The sequence below is a fragment of the Macaca mulatta genome, chromosome 14, assembly GCF_049350105.2.
Source record: "Macaca mulatta isolate MMU2019108-1 chromosome 14, T2T-MMU8v2.0, whole genome shotgun sequence".
In the NCBI taxonomy this organism is placed as follows: domain Eukaryota; kingdom Metazoa; phylum Chordata; class Mammalia; order Primates; family Cercopithecidae; genus Macaca; species Macaca mulatta.
In genome coordinates, this window is record NC_133419.1 from 8,185,299 (window position 1) to 8,207,913 (window position 22,615).

Genomic DNA, 22,615 nt, shown 5'->3' on the forward strand with positions numbered 1-22,615 from the left:
GGCCAAGAGGGTCTATAATTGCTTAGAAGTCAGGGTGGGAAGATGAAGTCAGAGGGAATCCCTAAGGGCAGGAGAGCGGAGGCCAGAGCCCTTACTAGCGCTGGATCCGGGTGAGCAGGGCGGACAGCACAGCCTGGACCTCCACGGTGGAGCAGGTGCACACCACAGGCTTCCGCTGGTCCTGGAGCAGCTCAGCCACATACTGAGATGGGGAGGGAGGAGAGCAGGGACACAGGTAAGAACACATCACTCCTTCACAAGGGCCAAGAGGCAAGCGAGGCCCAGACCCGAGCTGCAGGGCCCCTGTCCTCTGCAGTTCAGACTGAAGCTGGGCAAAGGCAGCCAGGTCTCCAGACTGCCAGTAAGGAGAGGGTGGGGCTGACCCACGAGACACGCAGAGTGTGAGAGATGGGAAGGCTTAGGGGGTTTCACATGCTACGACACTCCAGGTGTCCCTGGCACCAGTGTCTAAGTCAGGTGGACAGCGCTGAGGGAGCAGGCAGGGATGCTCTGCCCTGCTGACCTGCCTTCACAGGGGCAGCCCTGGAGGTCACAGCCAGGTGCTTCTCGAGGGGGCCTCCATTCCGCTATGCTGCCTGACGCTCCTGGCGCCCTGGAGGAATTACTGTTGCTTTTTGTTTGTTCGCTTTTTAACATATAAGGAAGCTGAGGTACAGCAAAGTTAGTGACTTAAGATCCTGCAAGTTGGACAATGACAGAAATTGGACTAGAACTCAGAGTTCTGGGCTCAGTTCAGAGCAGGCGGGGGCTGATGGAGGGGTGAGTTTCCCATCTCCCCACGCAATAGCATGGAGGCCACACTGACAATGCACCCCGGCATTGCCTGCCCTCCAGGACCCCACGTGGTCTCGCAGTTTCAGCACTTACCTGGCCCTGCCAGTCAGTGGTGTTCACCAGGATGACATTTTCTGGAAGGGCTGCATCTGACACCAAGATCTGATTCAGCTGGTCATACACCACCTTTCTTGGAATCTGCAGGAACAAAAGTGTCTCTTGTTAGGGAGTCCCCAGGGAGCCTGAGGACAGGGCTGCTGGACTGGTGCATGGGGAGTCCCTGGAGCAGGGGTTTTCAGAGAGAACAGATATGAGGCCTTTGGGAGGGAGACTCAGTCTCCCACTGGCCAGACCACGATGGAAAGGAGGAGAAAGCAGCAGCAAAGCGAGTCCTTAGAGGACACACGGAGAGAAGGAACAAAGCCACAGTGGTTGTCCTGCCAGGGCAGGTGGAGAGGGAGGTGCAAGCCTCGTGGATGGGAAACAGTGCGGGTGGCAGGAGGGGCAGCAGCATAAGAACCAGGAGAGGAGAGGCAGAGGGCGGCCAGCAGGTGCTCAGAGAAACGGAAATGAGGGCAGTGGGGAGAGAAATAATGAGAGTGGCAGTGAGTGCTGTGTGGGGACCTGCTGTCTGAGGGAACAAAAGGTATTTCAGGAACAGTGATTAACAAGAAGGACAATACCTCACCCCAGGCACTGGGCTATTCTAGTCTCAAGTTCATTTCAGCCATGTAATAGCATGGAGCTCAGGAGGCCACACTGACAATGCACTTGATAAGTTATCAGGGGAATGAACAGGCTGGCTGTTTAACCCTAGCAGAACTGAACTGTGTGAGGTGTGCTGGGAAAATCCCTGTCCCAGATCTCTGACACCACAGGCCTTCAAAAGGAGAACACAATTCCCAAGGCCCAGTTGCTTCTGACTTCTCCAGCCCACTCTCAGGTCCTTCCATTGAAATAGTTTAATATTGTTGGCTTCTGGGCTTGAGAGCACGATGACCGACCACAGCTCCCGACTCAGGTCGGGAGCTCGGGTCAGGGTGTCCCATGAGATCCAGAGGCTGCTGTCCTCTGCAACAGCGGATTCATGGCACAATCTCCAGACTGACGTCTGATGGAGGCAGAGACACCAGTGGTGTGGAATCGACACTCGCAGCCGGACAGGCCGGGACCACACAGCGTTTTTGGCTCCCATGCCTGTGCCCTAGAGGTCGGCGTGGAAGCCAATTCCACACTGGCAGTAAGTAAGGAATATGGAAGACCTCTCTAACTTAGTCTTTCTTCAAGAGTTTTTGTTCAGCGCATTTCCAAGTATTCCTCTTCTCTCCAACTAACTGTCCAAGGAAGCCAATAAAATAGAGCCTGAAGTTCAGGGAATCTCAGAGGGTCCTGGTGTTTTGGGGGGACGCAGAAGTACCTGCGTGCTGTGGCCCAAATCTGGGGAGCGCTCGCTGTCCGAACTGTTGGTCCTCTCACTCAGGGGCTTGGAGAGCTGCCGCTCCTTCAGGGGCGTGCTCCTCTTCTGCCGGGGTGTGTGCACCCCTTCCACTTTGCTGCCAGGGAGGTGGAGAAAGGGTGGTGAAATAGCCCCTCCAACCCCAAAGCCGCTGCCAGCTCCACTTTACCTCAGCCCCAAAGCCAACACTGAGCACAGCTGCAGCCTGTACCCTCTGCTTCCTTTCCATCTGCAGTACCTGGGGGAGGCAGAGCCCTGGAGATCTGTTTTGCTGGACTTCATGGGAGTTTTGACTTTCTCTGGCACAACCAGACTCGTGCTGGCATCTCCAAACATGTCCTGGTCGGTGATTTCCTACCATGGAGGAGAGGAAACAGTGAAGATGACCTCCCACTCAGTGACCACCCAGGAGCCTCCTTGGACTGGCCAGGCCCCATCACCATCCTGAAGAGTTACTCATTCTCTTTTCCTGAAAGCAAGTGGTCCTAAACCTCCTGCCTCAGGTGAAGGAAAATCGCCACTGTTCACGGTGACTGAGTACAGCCCATGGGGGAACTGTATGCTGCAATCCAGTAAATATCCAGTTACAAACTACCTGCCAGCAAATGAAGAGTGGACTGATGACCTGCTGTCTCCAGGAGTGAAGAGGGGACCCCTAGATGCATCTCCCTGGCACCCTGACCGGACCTTATCTGGTCTAGAAGACCAGAGAGGACCATAGCCCCATTTCTCACCTTGGCCAAAGCCAGCTGCATCTCCCTTGAGATTCTCCCTTCCTTCCTCCTCCCCACGCCACCACTGTCTGTCCCTGCTTTGGCCACACTCTCACATCCACCCTCTCTCTTTTTTTTTTTTTTTTTTTGAGACAGAGTCTCGCTCTGTCACCCAGGCTGGAGTGCAGTGGCCGGATCTCAGCTCACTGCAAGCTCCGCCTCCCGGGTTCACGCCATTCTCCTGCCTCAGCCTCCCAAGTAGCTGGGACTACAGGCGCCCGCCACCTGGCCCGGTTAGTTTTTTGTATTTTTAGTAGAGACGGGGTTTCACCGGGTTAGCCAGGATGGTCTCGATCTCCTGACCTCGTGATCCGCCCGTCTCAGCCTCCCAAAGTGCTGGGATTACAGGCGTGAGCCACCACGCCCGGCCACACATCCACCCTCTCTATCTTACCTTCTGAGCCCAGGCCTTTGCCTTTCCTCAGATCATTTTTTTTTTTTTTTTTCGAGACAGAGTTTTGCTCTTGTTGCCCAGGCTGGAGCACAATGGTGCAACCTTGGTGCAATCTTGGCTCACCGCAACCTCCGTCTCCCAAGTTCGAGCAATTCTCTCCTGCCTCAGCCTCCCGAGTAGCTGGGATTACAAGCATGTGCCACCATGCCTGGCTAATTTTGTATTTTTTCTTTAGTAGAGATGGGGTTTCTCCATGTTGGTCAGGCTGATCTTAAACTCCCGACATCCTTTTTAATTTTTTAGACAGGGTCTTGCTCTCTTGCACAGCCTGGAGTGCAGTGGCATGGTCTCAGCACACTGCAGTCTTGAACTCCTGGGCTCAAGTGATTATCTTACCTCGGCCTTCCAAGTACAGGTGCATGCCAGCATGCCTGGCTAATTTTTTGTATCTTTTTTTTTTTTGTACAGATGGGGGTTTTTCCATGTTGCCTGGGCTGGTCTTGAATCCCCAGGCTCAAACAATATGCCTGCCTCAGCCTCCCAAAATTGCTGGAATTACAGGTGTAAGCCACCACACCTGGCCAAGTCTGATTCCTTAGTGGGGCCTCTGAGGCCCGCCATGACCCAGCCTGGGCCACCTTTCTAAATTAATCACCCGTGCCTCCTCCCCTGGCCCACTACCTCCCTAATGCTCCAGCCCTCAGGAAGGACTCTGCTCTCCATACAGGCTGCGTACCTGCCTACTTCCCTGCCTCTGCCTTGTCTTTATGTTTTCAAAATGCTTACTGAGGGCATAACTTCTATAAAATAAGAAGCACAAATCTAGAATAGTCAACTTGAATTTTCATGCAAATATGCCCCCAGGTGACCATTAACCAGATCAAGACAGAACGTTCCAGCACTCCTGAGGGCTCCCTATGCCCCTCCCCATCCCTTGGGTAACAAGTATGCTGACGTCACTCTCATGCATTAGTTTTGCCCGTTTGTGAGTTTCACAGAGCTGGAATCCTATGGCGTGCATTTTTTGGTATTCGGCTTCTTTTACTCACTCAACATTAAATTGCTGAGATTTGGCCAATCCCTGAAGAGTTTTAATCAGGAAGTGACACAATTGGAATTTAATTTTGAAAAGGCCACACTTGGCCGGGCGCGGTGGCTCAAGCCTGTAATCCCAGCACTTTGGGAGGCCGAGACGGGTGGATCACGAGGTCAGGAGATCGAGACCATCCTGGTGAACATGGTGAAACCCCATCTCTACTAAAAAATACAAAAAACTAGCCGGGCGAGGTGGCGGCGCCTGTAGTCCCAGCTACTCGGGAGGCTGAGGCAGGAGAATGGCGTGAACCCGGGAGGCGGAGCTTGCAGTGAGCTGAGATCCGGCCACTGCAACTCCAGCCCGGGAGACAGAGCGAGACTCCGTCTCAAAAAAAAAAAAAAAAAAAAAAGAAAAGGCCACACTGTACTTGCCACGTGCAGTACGGACCACATTGGGGCCACAGTGGAAGCTGGATTATTCAGATTACTGGTGAACTAGAAAATATAAGTTAGGGTAGTGAGTTTCAAATTAACCTTGAATCAAGCCTAAATATATAAGATCTTTAGTCTTATTTACTATAGAAAACATAAGGCTAAAATAATTCTGTCACAGATTCTAGTCAACTCCTAGCAGGTCCCACCGTGAGGCTCATCCCTAGATAGCATTCCGTAAAGTTCTCTGCTCCTTCCCCACAAGGGTCCTGCCTCTGGTCCCATGGGATGAACTTTGATGTAACCTGCAAAGCCCAGCTCAGACGTCGCTTCCCCAATTTGCATCCCTAGTACCTCCCTGGGACTCTGCGGAGACCCAGGGAAGTACAGGGGATACAAACTGTGGCTCGCTCATCTTTGCATCTTCAGTGCCCAGCACAAGCAGGTGCACAGTAAATGTGTGTGCAATTCAACATGTAAAAAAATTGGGCATCCCAACCAACTCAATTCCACTTCACTGGGGCTTAGGCCTGCACTCCTGGGCAGCTCCAGCACCTCTTAGAACACGGACCAGTACCAGTCAGAGACTGAATGTTGTGGGTTGCCTGGCTGCAGAAAGAGCAATACCCAAGGAGGAAGGGACGATTTTCCAGGGAGAATGTTGGTGACAGATGGTGAGAAGTTTCCCCAACTAGCATTTGGTCAGCTCTTATTAAAGGGCAGGACATTTCTGGTATATTAACTTTGAGAGCAACTCGGTGTCTACACCAGGTAGTATGTTACATTCCACAGGTAAGTATTTCAGGAGAAAGAGAGCGCAGGACATTCATAAGCCTGTAGATTTAGGTGAAATTTCTAGGGTGGTCCTGAGGGTCCTTCTGCCTTTATTTCTAAAGGGACAAACACTATATTTGAAATAGCTGAAACAGGAAACTGACCCATACATACCAGAGTGTCTGTTTCAGTCAAGCTGTCATCTTGGTTTTTAATCCAAGTAGATTTAAATTTTTCTAGAGCAGCCAATTCCATCTGCAAAAATTATAAGAATTGGTTATCACTGATCCAAGTAACTACCACTTTAATTTGTTTTACTAGGTCCCTATGAAACTTAAAATACTTTCATTTAATCTCAAACCTCATAAAATCTTCAGGGCTTTTATGTTATGTGCGGGGGGCGGGGGGGTACATTTCTGTGAAAACTAGGTTTTGGAGGGATCAGTTATCTTTGTCATCAAGTCAGTAACACAGGGAGATTCAGAACCCAGAAATTCTGATTCCCACGAGATGTCACTAGGGAAGAGAAGCTCAAAATTTAGATGGCTTTGCTACTGCATCCATCAAGTCTTTGACCCTGGATCCAGTGAATACCCTTGCCCAGGAAGGACACCAGGAAGGACTCCTTTGCTTGCCAGAGAAAGAAGCATGCTAGGTTCAGGTGTTTGATTTTGAGACTAAAGACATTCACGGTAGCCAAATGCTTTTTGCCTGGTGGGAACATCCAGAATACCCTCTAACAGGATATACTAAGCAGAAAGGCACCCAATATTAAGCCATTTAGGTGTAAATTAATTCTCCATTTGTCCCCAACTCTTATTAGCATTTCTCATAAATATTAAAAATTTCCTTTGCAAATACAGATACATAACCAGATTTTCATACTTGTTAATACTGCTTCTTGCTGTGCAGACAGCAATTCAAAGTCACCAGCGGTGACTTTGGGTTTGTAGGTCTTAGATGCGGGGAAGGTACTGGCTTTAGTGAATCTTTTTGTTTCTTGTAGGGAACCACAGGAGACAGAAAATATAAATGATATCCCACTTCCTCCCAATGACTCAAAGTCCTTTCTCTGAGTCAATCATATAATACTCAGAAGCATCAGGCTAGTAAGTTCAGGGTCACCTAGTAAACTATGGAACAAGGATCACCACAGCAGTCTCCTTATGCCACACTTTAAACCAGGGTTCCTCCACCTTGGCACAAGTGACATTTGGGGCTGGGTCATTCTTTTTTTTGTGTGAGACGGAGTCTCCCTTGGTTGCCCAGGCTGGAGTGCAGTGGCACAATCTCGGCTCACTGCAAGCTCCGCCTCCCGGGTTCATGCCATTCTCCTGCCTCAGCCTCCAAAGTAGCTGGGATTACAGGCGCCTGCCAACACGCCCGGCTAGTTTTTTGTATTTTTAGTAGAGATGGGGTTTCACCTTGTTAGCCAGGATGGTCTCAATCTCCTGACCTTGTGATCCACCTGCCTCGGCCTCCCAAAGTGCTGGGATTACAGGCGTGAGCCACCGCGCCCAGCCGGGGCTGGGTCATTCTTTATTGTGGGGGTCTGTCCTGTGTACTGTGCGATGTCTGGCAGCATCCCTGGCCTCTACTCACCAGGTGCTGGTAGTGGCAACTCTCCACCCCCTAACTGGTGACAAACAAAAATGTCTCCAATCATTGCCATATGTCTAGGAGGCAAAATCATCCCCAGTTGAGAATCCCTGCTCCAGGCCATTTGCTGGACTAACTCAGCAAGCCTGAGCTAGACCCTGGGACCCCAGATCTTCAGACGGTTTGGCTTGCGTAATGGCTCACAGCCACAGAACAGGTTGCTTCCAGATTGCAGAGCTAGCTCATTTACACCTTGTCTATATGATCAATGTTTTTTTCTTTTTTTTTTTTTTTGAGACTGAGTCTCATTCTGTCACTCAGACTGGGTGTAGTGGTGTGATCTTGGCTCACCGCAACCTCTGCCTCCCAGGTTCAAGCGATTTTCCTGCCTCAGCTTCCCGATTAGCTGGGATTACAAGTGTCCACCACCATGCCTGGCTAATTTTTGTATTTTTAGTAGACATAGGCTTTTACCATGCTGATTGACCAGGCTGGTCTTGAATTCCTGACCTCAAGTGATCCTCCTGCCTCAGCCTCCCAAAGTGCTGGGATTACAGGCATGAGCCACCATGCCCAGCCTTGGCCATGGAAAAGCTCTGGTTAGACCTGAGACTAAAGATAATTTCACTCAGTTTTGGATCTCAATATGACAAATTAATTAAACATGTTTTAAAGAGAATGAACTGGGTGATAACACAGGTCTGCCGGGAGGTTTTAAAGTAGCATGCCTTGTTGTTAAGCCCTATGACAGCTACAGTATTGCTTCCATGTCAAGGCTGCAACATTTAGTAAGATCTTTATTTACCCCAGCTTTATTAAGCTATAATTGACAAATAAAAATTGTATATATTTACAATATACAACAGGTTTTGATTTATGGATACACTGTGAAATGATTAAATCAAGGTAATTAGCATATCCATCTCCTGATAATATCTTTAACTTAGACTGGGCTTAGAGGACACCTGCTGGCTATTTACTAGCTCTTCCAGATGTCCCAAATAATCCTCCTGGGGACAAATTCCTAACTTCTCCACATTTCTGTTCCTGCTTCTATAAACACTAAAGCACTTTCTCTCCCCCAAGGATGCTGGAACACCAGCAGGACTCCAGCTGTGTCTGACCAAGTGTTTGGCATTGGACGTGGATGAGGCATCACTGGAAGTCCCAGCAGTCTGCACTACTGTGCCCATGGACAATGTCAGCTGCTGAAGGGTAAGAGTGTAAGCCTGTGTCAGAGAGAAAGGGGCAAGAGCGGTAATATGTAGGCTATCATTTCATGAAGGACTAGGCTCTAATGCCATTATTTATAGTGCTGTGGAAATAGCGACTTAGGCAGCAGGCAGTCCTGGCTGAAAGTCTGCCTCTGTGGCTGCCCTAACTGAAGGACTGTCAGAGCTCATTGTTATCAGCTTGGAGAACCAAATTATGTTGCCACTGTGTGCTCAAGTCTTGGGAAAATTCAACAACTGGAATAATTTTTATCAGCAGAAATTCTTTCTGGTTCTAGCGATAAACTGAATCCTCTAAAATGTGGGGAACAAAAAGCAAGATTAAGAAAAATAAATAAATAACAGTGCTAGGAAACCAGGGAAGAGAGGATACAAGCTGAGGCGGTGTGTGCATGCCTGCCTACATGTGCACAATCTCGTGGTTTTTCCTAATCCATTCAGAAGTTCTCCATTTAAGAGCACAGCCTTGTTCTGCTGTTCCCAAAGTGCCTTTCATACCAAAGGATTCCAAAGTTCCACACCCACTTCCAGACATACGGGGTCCTTCAAAATAGAAATATCAGCACAGAACCAGCAAAGTGAGTCTGAAACCTGGCCAAGGGAACCAGAATTTGAAGGACTCACTAAAAAAACATCTAGATTCTATCAATTTTAGGAGTCCAAAACTGAAACGGCACTAAGGAATTATAATAATAAGAGCAATAGTAGTCGGTGAGCAATGAGCAGTGTTCTGTATGCAGTAAGTCAGTCAGGCACACCCCACACGGCAGTCTGATATGCACGATCCTGTTCTATCTCCTCACTACCTTGGCAGGCATGAGCTTTAACATGTTTCTTGCAGATGAGGAAGCAAAGGCGTGGTAACATGCCCAAGATCACACAGCCAGTGGAGTGGTGGAGTCAAGACTCAAACTCAGAAGCTCCACTCTGTCCCAAATGTGTTTTTTGCTTAGACAGGGGCCCTTAGGCCACCATATTATAAAGGCTGACACTCAATTGGCTTTTTTTTTTTTTTTTTTTTTTGAGATGGAGTCTTGCTCTGTCACCTAGGCTGGAGTGCAGTGGCGGGATCTTGGCTCAATGCAACCTCTGCTTCCCAGGTTCAAACAAATCTCTGCCTCAGCCTCGTGAGTAGCTGGGATTACAGGTGTGCACTACCATGCCCAGTTAATTTTGTATTTTCAGTAGAAACAGGGTTTTGCCATGTTGGCCAGGCTGGTCTCGAACTCCTGACTTCAAGTGATCCACCCGCCTCGGCCTCTCAAAGTGCTGGGATTACAGGTGTGAGCCACTGTGCCTACCCTCAATTAGCTTTTGAGCCAAATGGGCTCCTACACCGACACCACAACCTTACAGATGAGGCACCAAGGCTCAGTGTGTCTAGGTAATTTTTTCTGTAAGTTTTATAAATCAGGTAACCAACATTTATTGAACACCCACAGTGTTAGGTGAACACCTAAGTGCTTACTGCTTTTGGGGCACTGTCTCAGTTAGTAATTTAGTTACATTAGGGCACTTGCTCTATATTCCTGGAACACTGAGAAACAGTCCTCCCTCAGCCGGCTCCCAGGTTTCTTTCTAGAGTCATCCCATATAGTTCAGAAGGAATTTGCCTCTCATGGCCAGGGGTTGGGTCATGGCCAGGGGTCGGGTCTGCCCATGTGGATGGTGTCAATTCAGCAGGGCCATTCAGCAGTTCCATGTGAGGAAAAGCATCTCCAAGCCACATCCTAAACACTAATACTAAAGAAAGTGAGATGGCTGAGTACACACTGCACTCCAGCCTGGGGAGTAGAGCAAGACCCTATCCACCCCCCTTCAAAAAAAAAAAAAAAAAAAAAAAAAAAAAAAAAGGCTGGGCACTGTGGCTCAAACCTGTAATTCCAACACTTTGGGAGGCTGAGGCGGGTGGATCACCTGAGGTCAAGAGTTTGAGACCAGCCTGGCCAAAATGGTGAAATCCCATCTCTACTAAAAATACAAAAATTAGCAGGGTATGGGTGGCACGTGCCTGCAGTTCCAGCTACTCGGGAGGCTGAGGCAGGAGAATCGCTGGCACCTGGGAGGTGGAGGTTGCAGCGAGCCGAGATTGCTCCATTGCACTCCTGCCTGGGCGATAAGAGCAAAACCCCAACTCAAACAAAATAAAATAAAATAAAAAATAAATTTGAAAGGGTTTTTTTTTTTTTTTTAAAGCTAGGTCTCCTCAGTTCTTGAATCCCCATGAACCCGGCCTGGAACGGCGTCTAGGGTGCAGGGTCTGCAGGGGCAGGCCTGCGGTTTCTCTCAAGGAGGAGTCTGTTTGGGCTGCAGTTTCCCACGCATTTCCTCACTAACGCCACGTGGGGCGCTGTCCTAACCAGGAAAAGTGGTGCGCTGGGAGAGAGCCCCATCTGGTGGCAGCAGGCAGAAGTGCAGCCAGGGGATGCACCAAGAGACGGTGGTTTCCAGGACGGGAACCTGCCCTTTCAGACCTGTGCTTTTCAGTGGTGGAGGCCTCCCCTGTTTCCTATCATCTCCGCACAATTACTACCGATCTGCAGGGCGAGTTTGGTATTCCCCCTGGTGAACAATGACTAGGCTTCATCTGCCAGTAAAGCAGGTGAACAGGAGGACTTAAAGGACGTGTTTCTTTGATCTACAGAAAAGACACTGGGCTTTGGAGGGCAAACCCTAAGCTGGGCACTCACATCGCTACAACGCTCACTTTACAATGCTCACTTGCCTTCCATTGTAAACGAAGGAAGAGCAGCTTCCTAGGGTCTGAGGTTTCTTCAGGCTCACCCCCACCCCTGCCTGCGATCTGCTGAGGGAGCAGGGCCTTTCCTAGGAGGGATGGAGCAAGGCCCAGGTCGTGGCTCCGGGTGTTACAGTATATGCCTCCTTTTCCCCTTGCTCACCAGGAAAAATGGAAACCTCTTGACTAAATTATAAACTTTCTCGGGGCACTGCTCCCCTCTATGGATTCTTGGTCCCATAAAGCCTACTAGGGCCTCCTGAGCACATCTCAGTGGCTCCCCTCCTCTCCATACCTGCTCCTTCCCCAGCCTGGTGCAGGGCCACTCACCACTGGCCAAATGCCCACTCCATGCCACACTCTCAGCTACCACAGAACGCACACGAAGGGAGAAGTTTTTGTTGAGACAAAGTCTTGTTCTGTCACCCAGGCTGGAGAGCAGTGGTGCGATCACAGCTCACTGCAGCCTCTGCCTCCTGGGCTCAAGGGATCCTCCTGCCTCAGCCTCCCGAGGAGCTGGTCTACAGACGTGCACCACGTCTGGCTAACTTTTGCATTTTTGCTCAGGCTGGTCTCGAACTCCTGGGCTCAAGTGATCCACCCGCCTCGGCCTCTCAAAGAGCTGGGATTACAGACGTGAGTCACCGCACCCAGCAGAGGGGGAGGTTGTATGTGTTCTGAGAGGGAAGGCTCTGGGCCATGGCAGCAACAGACCAAAAGAACAACTCAGCCTGACACAGCAATGACCCCAAAGAGCTAAGCTCCCAGTCAGACTGAGGGGAAGAAAACTGAGGTTGAAACAAGATGTGGTCACTTTTCTTTTTTCTTTTTGAGGGAGTCTCGCTCTGTCGCCAGGCTGGAGTGTAGTGGCTCAATCTCGGCTCACTGCAACCTCTGTCTCCGGCTTCAAGTGACTCTCCTGCCTCGGTCTCCTGAGTAGCTGGGACTACAGGTGCATGCCACCACGCCTGGGAAATTTTTGTATTTTTATTAGAGCCTGGTTGTCACCACCTTGGCCAGGATGATCTCGATCTCTTGATCTCATGATCCATCCGCCTCCGCCTCCCAGAGTGCTAGGATTACAGGCATGAGCCACTGTGCCCGGCCAATGAGGCCACTTTTCTAAGGTCACAACATGAGCCCTGATCAGAGACGCAGAGGGTCGGAGTGCTGAGCCCCGACATGGCATGGTCCCGCCCCGCCCCGTAGCCGCAGTCTCGCTCACAGGGCTGGTGGTGTCTTTTCCGAGGCTGCCCTTGCTGTTGAGGCTGCCAATCTCCGTCTGGGAGCTGGACTGCGACATCCCCTCAAAGAAAGGCCTGTGGTGAAGAGCACAGCCAGGGTCAGTGCTGCCAGGGCTCAGAACAGCACGCTGGGAGAGCTGAGTGGAGCTGGCATTCAGGGCGGGTCAACAAGCTACGGGTGTCCAGAACGCCCGGCGAGCAGGGAAGTGCAAGGTGAAGAGGCGGGTCGGGTCGGGGGAGGGGGCACTTCCTGAGAGTCCTATAGGACTTCTGTCAGTGAGAGGCAAAACAGTGACCTTCTCCCAGAGAGCCAGAAGTTCACAAAGAATGAAGGACCAGGATTCCCTGGTAATAGAGGGGACAGCGAGGGAGGGGTCAGGAGACTGCTATGACCAGGAAGGAGAGTCTGGAGGCCAGCTACAGAGAGGGGGGCTCACTTGAGCTTGGGCTTTGGAGTGCTGAGGATGCTTTCTGTCTCCTCCATCTCAGGGCCACTGTCACTGGGGTTGTACATCTCCAGACTGTCATACAATTCATCCAAGTCCTCTTCCACTTCCCGGATCTGCTCGCGGGACACATGCTCCAGCCCAAAGCCCACCTGCAGGGGAAAAAAGAGTCTCTGAATTTAGGGTCACCCCTATTAACAGTTGTGGTTGATGAGCAGCTCCTTTCTCTTGGGCCACCCTTATAGTCCTGCTTAAGGGACACGCCAGAGCTTCACACTGGCTGGAGTAACCTTCACGTCATTTCCATGATCCAGCCTGAGGGAGGGGACATGGTGAGGCCACCTTCCCCCTGGTTTCTGCCACCACTCCACACTGTGAAGCTGTGCCAGGAGGGACAGCTGAGGAATCCCGAGGCCCATTGCCTGTGTGGGCCCGTCCTACCCTCCTTACAGCCCACAGGAAGGCGAAGCAATCACTCTCAACAATTTTCATCTTTATTCCTCTGTTAGCCCACTTAGAAGCCTGTAGAAATGGGTCCCTCCCGGTGCCCAGGGAAAAGACTGCTTCTCTCTCAGCAGCCCACTCCTGGTTATTCCACAGCTGACCACCAAGGACATTTCCACCTCACAAGCTGCTGCTCACTGATGTTCCCATGGGATAAGAGGGGAAATTAAGTGACAACCGCAGCAGCATCTGCCAGGTCTGTCCCTGTATCGCACACCAGAGGCTTGGGCATCACCAAGGGTCGGGCGTAGCTGTGCTTCCCTACGTTGTGTGCATAGCCTCTTTCTCTCCTCCGCTCGCTTAAGTCCTTCTTAGCCACCCTCTTCCTTAGGGCTCTACCAGGCAGGCCACGGGGAGCAGGAATATTAATCCCAGAATCCTGACTCTCAGTGGCAATACAGAGTGTACACCAGGGATGCTGGGTGAAACCCGGGGAATTCAACTCACCATTAACCTTGGGAGTAAGGGGCCGTACCTCATCTGAAACTTTAAACCGCTTCAGGAGGGCCACAAACTTCTGTTTGATGTTAGGTTGCTGTAGGGACAAATAGCACGATAGTTCTCAGCAACGTCCACTTGGGGTCAATTCAAGTGAACAAACATCCACCAGAGCCCACTTTCATGATGAGCTATGAGAGGACACGAAGACTGGAGGACTTGGTCTCTGCCCTTGGCATTCAAAGCCTTTCAGGAAGACAGGCCAAATTTGTGTGGCTCCTGGGCCTTGGGTGCAGCTGCGGGGAGAAGGAATGTCTATCCCCAGGTCCTTCGCCCCACTGTGCCCCAACACCTCCCAAATGTGGGTTTCCAGTTCATCTCTTTCGCTTGCCCTTCAGATCCACAGTGCCCACTGCTGACTCCCACCTGCGCATGCACAGCATGGGCACCTCAGCCTTACCAGCTCCATGGTGGAACGCAGCGTCTTCTCCTTGCACTCTGATCCTCTTACTGATGTCACCAACACACCTGAACCCACATCTATGCCTGGAGTCTCTCCCTCCCGTTCTCCCCACAGGCCCATTCTGGCTACCGTGGATCCTCCCTTTTCCATCTGTGACACGACTGTTTCCATTCAGGCCTTTCTCCTCGCCTCTCTGGGATCACAACAACAGCCTTCAGCTGACATCTCATGCCCTGCCCGCCTGTTTCTGGTCTTGTTCCCTCCACAGCCCACAGTGGTCCTTCCGCGTGCAAACCTGCTCATGCTACCCTCCCACTAGAAGTCTTCACTGGCCTCCACTACTTGAACAGAGCTCAGCAGTCAGGCCTGTAAGTGTCCAAAGCCTGGGTCTGCCTGTTTCTAACCTTATCTCTCTATTTGACCCTTCACACCCCATAGTCAAGTGGAAACTCACTGCTTCGAGTTCCTGGGAAAAACTGTACGCCGTTGTACTGGGCATTTTTTTTTTTTTTTTTTTTTTTTGAGATGGAGTTTTGCTCTGTCGTCAGGCTGGAGTGCAGTGGGGTGATCTTGGCTCACTGCAACCTCTGCCTCCCTGGTTCAATCGACTCTCTGCCTCAGCCTCCTGAGTAGCCAGGATTACAGGCACACGCCACCACACCCAGCTAATTTTTGTACTTTTAGTAGGGACGGGGTTTCACCATGGTGGCCAGGATGGTCTCCATCTCCTAACCTCATGATGCGCCTGCCTCGGCTTCCCAAAGTGCCGGGATTACAGGCGTGAGCCACAGCACTGTAGTGGGCCTTTATATAGGATATCTTCTGCCTTGAATAAAAATTTTGCCCAAATCCGCTTGGTGAAGTTTTATTTTAAAAAACCTATCTCTCAGCATCTCATCTGGAAAGCTGTCCTGGCACTTCTGGGACAGGTGGCCACAGTTCCCTGGAGTCATTGCAAAGCTATGTCTTTTGGCGCCTGTCCTACTGGGCTGTAATTATTTGTTGAAATGTGTGGTGTCACTAGATGCTGTGCGCTTGATGGCATGGACTGGGCCTTTATCTGTCTCTGGGCATGATGCTTAGCTTGTGGTCATATGTACTTCCTGCCTGAATGACAGACTTGCTGCCTGGGGATGAAAACAATGAACTTGCAAGACCGATAAATCTTCAAAGAAAGGGGAGAAAGGGCCTTCACAGCAGAGAAAAAAAGTCGAGCTCCCAGTGACAGAGCAGCATGAGACATGTTCAGAGAAGGTCAAGTACATCTGTGTTCTTGGTGAGACAGAAGAATGCGCATGCACAGAGGAGACAGGCACTAAGGGAGGTCACTAAGTCTCTGGGGTAGAACTGGAAGGTGCCTGCAGCTTAAAAAGAAAAAAAAAGAAAAACACTTCTGGAGGAGTGAACATTAGCAGGAGCACTGAATTCCAGTCATGTGCCAGGGTCATGCCAAGGAGGAGACCCCACATAGGATGAGGTGACTTATTAAGCTCTGGGGGCACCTGTTGGGAAGAAAATAGGGCCGCTTTCTGGTTACAGAGCAGGAAAAAGAAAGACTCAGCAGCAGGGGCTGACTACAGAGAGATCCTACAGTCACTCCCTATTTCCAGAGTGCAAGGGAGGTCAAGCATTTGGGGCACTGGTGACACACCTTATGGGGACCATTTGGAGCACCAATCAAGAGGTGGATACCTAAGGACAAGGAAACAGTCCTCCCGCTCCCTAGTTGCTGACTGGATGGGAAATCCAGTTCACAGTCTTGCAGATTTACCTGAAGTCCAGTGACACCTCAGTGTGATGGGAGAGGTGACAGCATCTGGCCTCCTATCATCCCTGAAGGGGCAGGCATCTCAGCTCTCAGGGGTTGGTCCCTAGGCTAGCTCTGCACTGGGAAGAATCAGGATGCCTCTGGGGAAATGGAGCTGTGAATTCCCCCTTCGGAAACGTTCCCAGCACTTCTGGCCCTCCCACACTTCATGCAGGTACTCCAGAATCTGTTAAAAGACCACCTAGGAATTCAGGTTTTTAGCTTCTCAGTCCAGGACTCAAATGTCATCAAAACAGTGACTCTTGCGGAACTCTTAGGAAAAGTATCAAAAGGCACCTGGTCTCCAAGGTTATGGATCCGTTAAGGCAGGAACAATACCTGATGTAATTAAAGCTTAGCAAGCCCAAGGTCATAGGAGCACCCCACGACTGGCCTATTATCTCTGCATAAGTTCAGCACATGATTAAAACAACTCCTAGAGGGAGCTGGCCTTCTCCCTGCAGAGGACAGCATGTGACATGAAGCAGCCACTGGAGTGGGTGGGAGGTGGTCTGTTCCCTGATGGACCACTATCTGTTCTGAATTCTAAAAGAAGGGTTCTCCTCCTTTTTTCTATCCAACAATAACCTGAAGGATATAACACTCTTATCAGTAATGGTGGTTCCCAACAACAGTGAGTCTAATTGGGTGGTGGTGAGGATACACAGCGTGCATCGGAATCGTTGACGGGATGACCCTGTGTTGATATATTTTAAGGAGCCTCTTCTAGACCTGAAGATGCTGCTGCCAACCTACCCCCAGACTGAAAATCTTAGCCAACCACTCCCCAGACCTTTGAGGCTCACCCTTGTGATGGCAGAGGTTGAGGTTAGTTTCCTCCGGGTCTTCTTTACTTTCCGGAGATCTTCGTCTTCATAGAACAAGTCCTAAGTGGGTACGGGGACAGAATGAGGGTGGGAAACTCCAGGAGTTTCTTGGATGCTCCACGTGAGGGACCATGGAAAGTTACCTGCCCATGCAATGGATCATCGCTGCCTTCCTGTTCTGATGAGAAACTCTCTTCCTCTTCCTCAGAATAATTGTCAATATCAGGAGAACGATCTGCAACAGACACCTGAGTCAGATAACCTTGCAATGGGAAGATCTGGCCCAAGAGACTTCGATGGGCTGGAATCAATGGTTCTCTTTGGGGGAAACACAGCCAGGGTGGAGGGGAGGGCAGGGCCAAAGCCACATTTTACTTCCAGGGGTCTCTAAAGGTCTCTTGCCCAGGAACATTTCGGGCACTGTCTTGTTCAGCTTTCCCAGGATGGGCTGTAGGGTCTCCAGACGCTACATGCATCTTACCAGAGAGCTTGGATTTGATTCCCTCATGGTCGATGGGCTGGCTGGACAGAGAGTAGATCTTTATTTCTGCCACAGGCACAGAGACATCCTTCACGTTGCTGTGTAGACCAAGCACCAGTGCGCCTTCATTAGGATGCTGCATCACCTAGGAGCAAGGGGAGGTGGTGGAGGCATGTTACTACAGAGGCACCTGGAGAAACGCAGCCACGGAACGCACAAGCCCCCCAGCAGCAACAGCATTCTGCTGATACATTTTCTTCCTCACTTTCAAATCCGTGTCTACTGTCCTACTGCTTCATGGTCTTACTTTTTTTATTATTATTATTATTTTGTTTTTGAGACAGAGCCTCTCACTGTCACCCCGGTTGGAGTGCAGTGCCGCAATCTTGGCTCACTGCAACCTCTGCCTCCCAGATTCAAGTAATTCTCCTGCCTCAGGCTCCCAAGTAGCTGGGATTACAGGCGTCTGTCACCATGCTCAGCTAATATTTTTTTGCATCTTTAGTAGAGACAGGGTTTCACCATGTTGGCCAGGCTGGTCTCAAACTCCTGACCTCGTGATCTGCCCGCCTCGGCCTCCCAAGTGCTGGGATTACAGGTATAAGCCACTGCACCCAGCCTGTTTTTTTATTATTATTAAAGACAAGGTCTCACTCTGTCACCCAGGCTGGCATGCAATAGTGTGATCACAGCTCACTACAGTCTCGACCTCCCAGGCTCAAGTGATCCTCCCGCCTCAGCCTCAGTAGCTGAGACCACAGGCACACACCACCATGCCCAACTAATTTTTAAATTTTATGTAGAGATGGGGTCTCACTATGTTGCACAGGCTGATCTCGAACTCCTGGGCTCAAGCAATTCTCCTGCCTTGGCCTCCTAAAGTGCTGGGATTACAGGCATGAGCCACTGCACTTGGCCTAAGGTCTTAGCTTTAAAATTATCCCCAGAAGTGCTGGTCAGGGCCATGTGCTTAAAGATAACAATCACGATGGAAGATGGTTGCTCGGGCCAGGCGCGATGGCTCATGCCTGTAATCCCAGCACTTTGGGAGGCCGAGGCGGGCGGATCACAATGTCAGGAGATCGAGACCATCCTGGCTAACACGGTGAAACCCCGTCTGTACTAAAAATACAAAAAATTAGCCAGGCATGGTGGCAGGCGCCTGTAGTCCCAGCTACTCGGGAGGGTGAGGCAGGACAATCGCTTGAACCCAGGAGGCAGAGGTTGCAGTGAGTCGTGATCATGCCATTGCACTCCAGCCTGGGCAACAGAGCAACACTCCATCTAAAAAAAATTAATAATAAAATAAAATAAAATATAGAAAATGGTTGCTCGGCCAGGCACAGTAGTCTGTTCCTGCAATCCCAGCACTTTGGGAGGCTGAGGCGGGCAGACTGCTTGAGTCCAGGAGTTTCAGACCAGCCTGAGCAACATGGTGAAACCCTGTCTCTACTAAAAATAAAAAAATCAGCTTGGTGTGGTAGCACATGCCTGTAGTTGCAGCTACTCAGGAGGCTGAGATGGGACAATCACCTGAGCTCAGGAAGTCGAGGCTGTAGTGAGCTGTGATTGCACCACTGCATTCCAGCCTGGGTGACAGTGAGACTCTTATCTCAAAAAAAAAAAAAAAAAAAGAAAAAAGGAAGAAAGAAAAGAAAAAGAAAAGAAAAGAAAGAAAGAAAGATGGAAAGAAAGAAAGAGAGAGAGAGAGGAGAGAGAGCAGGTGAGCGAGGGAGAGAGGGAGGGAAAGGAAAGAAAGGAAGAAAAAGGAAGGAAGGAAGGAAGGAAGGAAGGAAGGAAGGAAGGAAGGAAGGAAGGAAGGAAGGAAGGAAGGAAGGAAGGAAAGAAGGGAGGGAGGGAGGGAGGGAACAAAAGAAATAGTTGCTAATCTCTAGGACTAATTTTAGTGTAAGTCCTTTACAGAGAAACTTGCTCTTGAGTCTGGGTGAGGCCAGGCCTACAGGTGGTGGTCGCCTATCACTGGCAATAAGGAAAAGGGGCCCAGTCTACAGGGAATGGCAGCGCCTGGCGTAGCAGGGGCAGGGGGTGCTGGTGGGAATTCACTGCCCCCTGTCTCCACACTGACACAAACACTCACTGAGCAGGACAGAAAGACGGGCTGGGACTATCTCAAATTTTCTATCATGGGCACAAAATTGTTCCTATTTATTAAAGTACAGAAATAATTTTAAAAACAGATCAGTGGCTGCTTTCTTCTTCCCGTTAGGGCTGAGAGGAACTGCCTGGCACCCAGGGAGCTTCACTAGTGAGTACATGTATTGAGAATAATCATAGCCTGACTTCTTACCATTCCAAAAGGGAATCAGAAATATGGAGAAATAAAAGCTATAAAAAGCCATTGGGTTGGAACTGAAATTACCGATGCGTGCTCATGGTTAGACAGATCTGGACCTAGACCTGAAAGGAGCTGTGACGTGTGTGTAGACACGAGCACATGTGTGCATACAGACAGATCTCTCTCAGCTCTGTCTGCTCAGTGGGAGTAGATGACACCAAGTTGGGGACATGGGCACTCCTGGTACCCAGATCTTGGTTTCTGCACACCATTCTCCACTGAAAAGAACCAGGGCTCCTTGGGGAATCTGCTCATTCTGGGGCTGGGTCAGGGAAAGTACAAGATGAGCCTGAAATGTTTTGTACCAGAAAGTATGGTAGGATGTAAAGAATGATGAGATACAGTACAAAGGACTCGAAGCCGGCATGAAGGGGCTCCCACGGGCCAAACCTGACAAGTCTGTGCATCAAAATAAAAAAATGATAGTAGCAGATTCAGCCCCATCAAATAAAACAGGAATCCGCGGTCCATAACTGACACAAATAAATGAGAGCAAAGGCAAAGCACTATCTTACTACAGAAAGCCAGTTAATGAGGCTGGGAGCAGTGGCTCACACCTGTAATCCCAGCAGTTTGGGAGGCCAAGGCAGGCGGATCACTTGAGGCGAGGAGTTCAAGACCAGCCTGGACAACATGGTGAAACCCCGTCTCTACTAAAAATACAAAAAAGTTAGCTGGGCCTGGTGGCGGGCCACTGTAATCCCAGCTACTCTGGAGGCTGAGGCAGGAGAATCGCTGGAACTCAGGAGGTAGAGTTTACAGTGAGCAGAGATTGTGCCAGTGCACTCAAGCCTGGGTAATGAAGTGAGACTCCCTCTCAGGGGGAAAAAAAAAAAAAAAAAGCCAATTAATAAATATGTAAGGAATGGTGGGATTAGAAATTCACTGTCTGGTAAGCATCAAAGTATAGTGATGACCAATTAAGGCAAGAATCATGAATAGATGCTAAAACCAGTAGGTGAAAATGTGATAAAGAAAAAGATAAGTTACCTACCTTTTTCTCCCCATAATATATTTATCTCCCCGTAAAATATTTTTTTCCAGTAAGTAAAAATGCTTATTAATTAACTTTGTGGTGGAAAAACCCTGCAGACTCCATGTTAACCAAGTGATAATATCAGGCCGGGCACAGAGGCTCATGCATATAATCCCAGCACTTTGGGAGGCGGAGGAGGGAGGATTGCTTGAGCCTAGGAGTTTGAGACCAGCCAGCCTGGACAACACAGCAAGACCTTGTCTCTTAAAAAAAAAAAAAAAAAAAGAAAGTAAAGGCTGGGCGCGGTGGCTTACACCTGTAATCTCAGGACTTTGGGAGGCCAAGGCAGGCGGATCACAAGGTCAGGAGATTGAGACCATCCTGGCCAACATGTGAAACCCAGTCTCTACTAAAAATACAAAAAAAAAAAAAAATTGGCTGGGCATGGTGGTGCACGCTTGTAGTTCCAGCTACTCGGGAGGCTAAGGTAAGAGAATCACTTGAACCCAGGAGGTGGGGGTTACAGTGAGCCGAGATCATGCCACCACACTCCAGCCTGGCGACAGAGTGAGACTCTGTCTCAAAAAAAAAAAAAAAAGTAAAAATAAAAAAAAAAAATTAAAAGTTAATATCCCCAGGAAAGGAACCAATTGACATCAGGTGCTGCCTAAGCTGCACTGAGAACAGAACACTTCTGTGGTAACGCTGCCAGAAACACAGATGGAATCTAATTTTGAGGCAACATCAGGCTAACCTGGACTGAGGAGTATTCAAGAAAGTAACCAGCCTGCGTGCTTAAAAAATGTCAAGGGCATGAAAGGTAAGCAAAACCTAGGGGCTGCTGCAGACTGAAGGGGACAAAGGACACAGTGACATGCGGCACGTAATCCTAGATCAATCCCAGACCCATAAAGGGGATGGAGATCACTGAGACACTCAGCACAATTGGAACAGGGACTGTGAGTTAGATGGCAATCTTATCTCAATGTTAGTGTCCTGATCTTGATGGTGGCAGGGAGTTTAGACAGCAGAGTATTCTCATGTTAAGGAAGTTAACATGGCGCAGTATTAACGTGTAATGGGGCGTCGTGCCTGCAACCTACTCTCAGAAAGTTGGCTCAGAAAATAATACCTAACAATATGTCTATGAGGAGAGAATAAGAAATGTGGTAATATGTTAAAGAACTTGGATGAATCCACATATGGGAATTCTTCGTACTATTCTTGTAACTTTTCTGAAAGTTTGAAATTTTATGTAATTTTTTGAGCTTTACCTTTTTAAAAGTTAAAACTTTTCATGAAGGAAAAGTACTTGATAAAAACAAGTATATTCTGAATTTTCAACAAATAATTAACTTGTAAAACAGAATTAAGCACTTAGCCAGCAGGATGGGAAAATCATCTGGAAGGCTCAAATGGCTGGGCTGGTGTCTCCCGTGGGCTCTGTGACTCAAAGGCCAACAGTCTGGAGACTGTGTTCCTCTCACCTCTGCCATGTTGATGAGTCCCACGGCCAAGGTCTTATAGCCCAAGATGGTCCGATTCTTGTAACGTTTTCTCCGTTGCAGCATGATCTGCAGCTTGTTGGCATCTCGCTTAAGGAAATGAGGGTACTATGAAATATAAAACACAGAGTCAAGGATGGTTAATGAGCAGCTGGGTCCTTGAGGGGTTCTAGAGGACATACAATCTTTCTGTGCTTCAATTCTTCCTGTCTGTAAAAGGGGACAATCAGGGTTGAAAGGAGAGCCATGAAGTTGCTGCTGGTGGAACTGATTCAGCTTGGTGCCTGGCTTCCACGCCACGGCCCTGGGGTCCACACCCGTTCAGAAAACTGTCTCTTTCC

The 22,615-nt window shown here is 49.5% G+C and overlaps 1 protein-coding gene across 8 annotated transcripts in view; it reads right to left on the reverse strand.

The window, feature by feature from the left end:
* Positions 1–22,615, reverse strand: part of PACS1 (phosphofurin acidic cluster sorting protein 1) — a 172,156-nt gene that overhangs the window by 12,298 nt on the left and 137,243 nt on the right. For 6 of the 8 annotated variants that reach the window (XR_013403551.1, XR_013403552.1, XR_013403553.1 and 3 more), the window contains exons 4-15: positions 22,257–22,382; positions 17,438–17,582; positions 17,100–17,191; positions 16,936–17,016; positions 13,897–13,956; positions 12,909–13,069; positions 12,453–12,546; positions 5,834–5,914; positions 2,490–2,605; positions 2,213–2,348; positions 889–993; positions 96–202 (exon numbers count right to left, since the gene is read on the reverse strand). Coding sequence is in view for 5 of the 8 variants with exons in the window: in XM_028833214.2 (XP_028689047.2) it covers positions 96–202; positions 889–993; positions 2,213–2,348; positions 2,490–2,605; positions 5,834–5,914; positions 12,453–12,546; positions 12,909–13,069; positions 13,897–13,956; positions 16,936–17,016; positions 17,100–17,191; positions 17,438–17,582; positions 22,257–22,382 (1,304 nt within the window). In the remaining 3 variants the exon portion in view is untranslated. Of the gene's footprint in view, positions 1–95; positions 203–888; positions 994–2,212; positions 2,349–2,489; positions 2,606–5,833; positions 5,915–12,452; positions 12,547–12,908; positions 13,091–13,875; positions 13,957–16,935; positions 17,017–17,099; positions 17,192–17,437; positions 17,583–22,256; positions 22,426–22,615 lie in introns of all 8 variants that reach the window. The other 2 variants (XM_077962230.1, XM_077962233.1) reach the window with 2 other exon arrangements.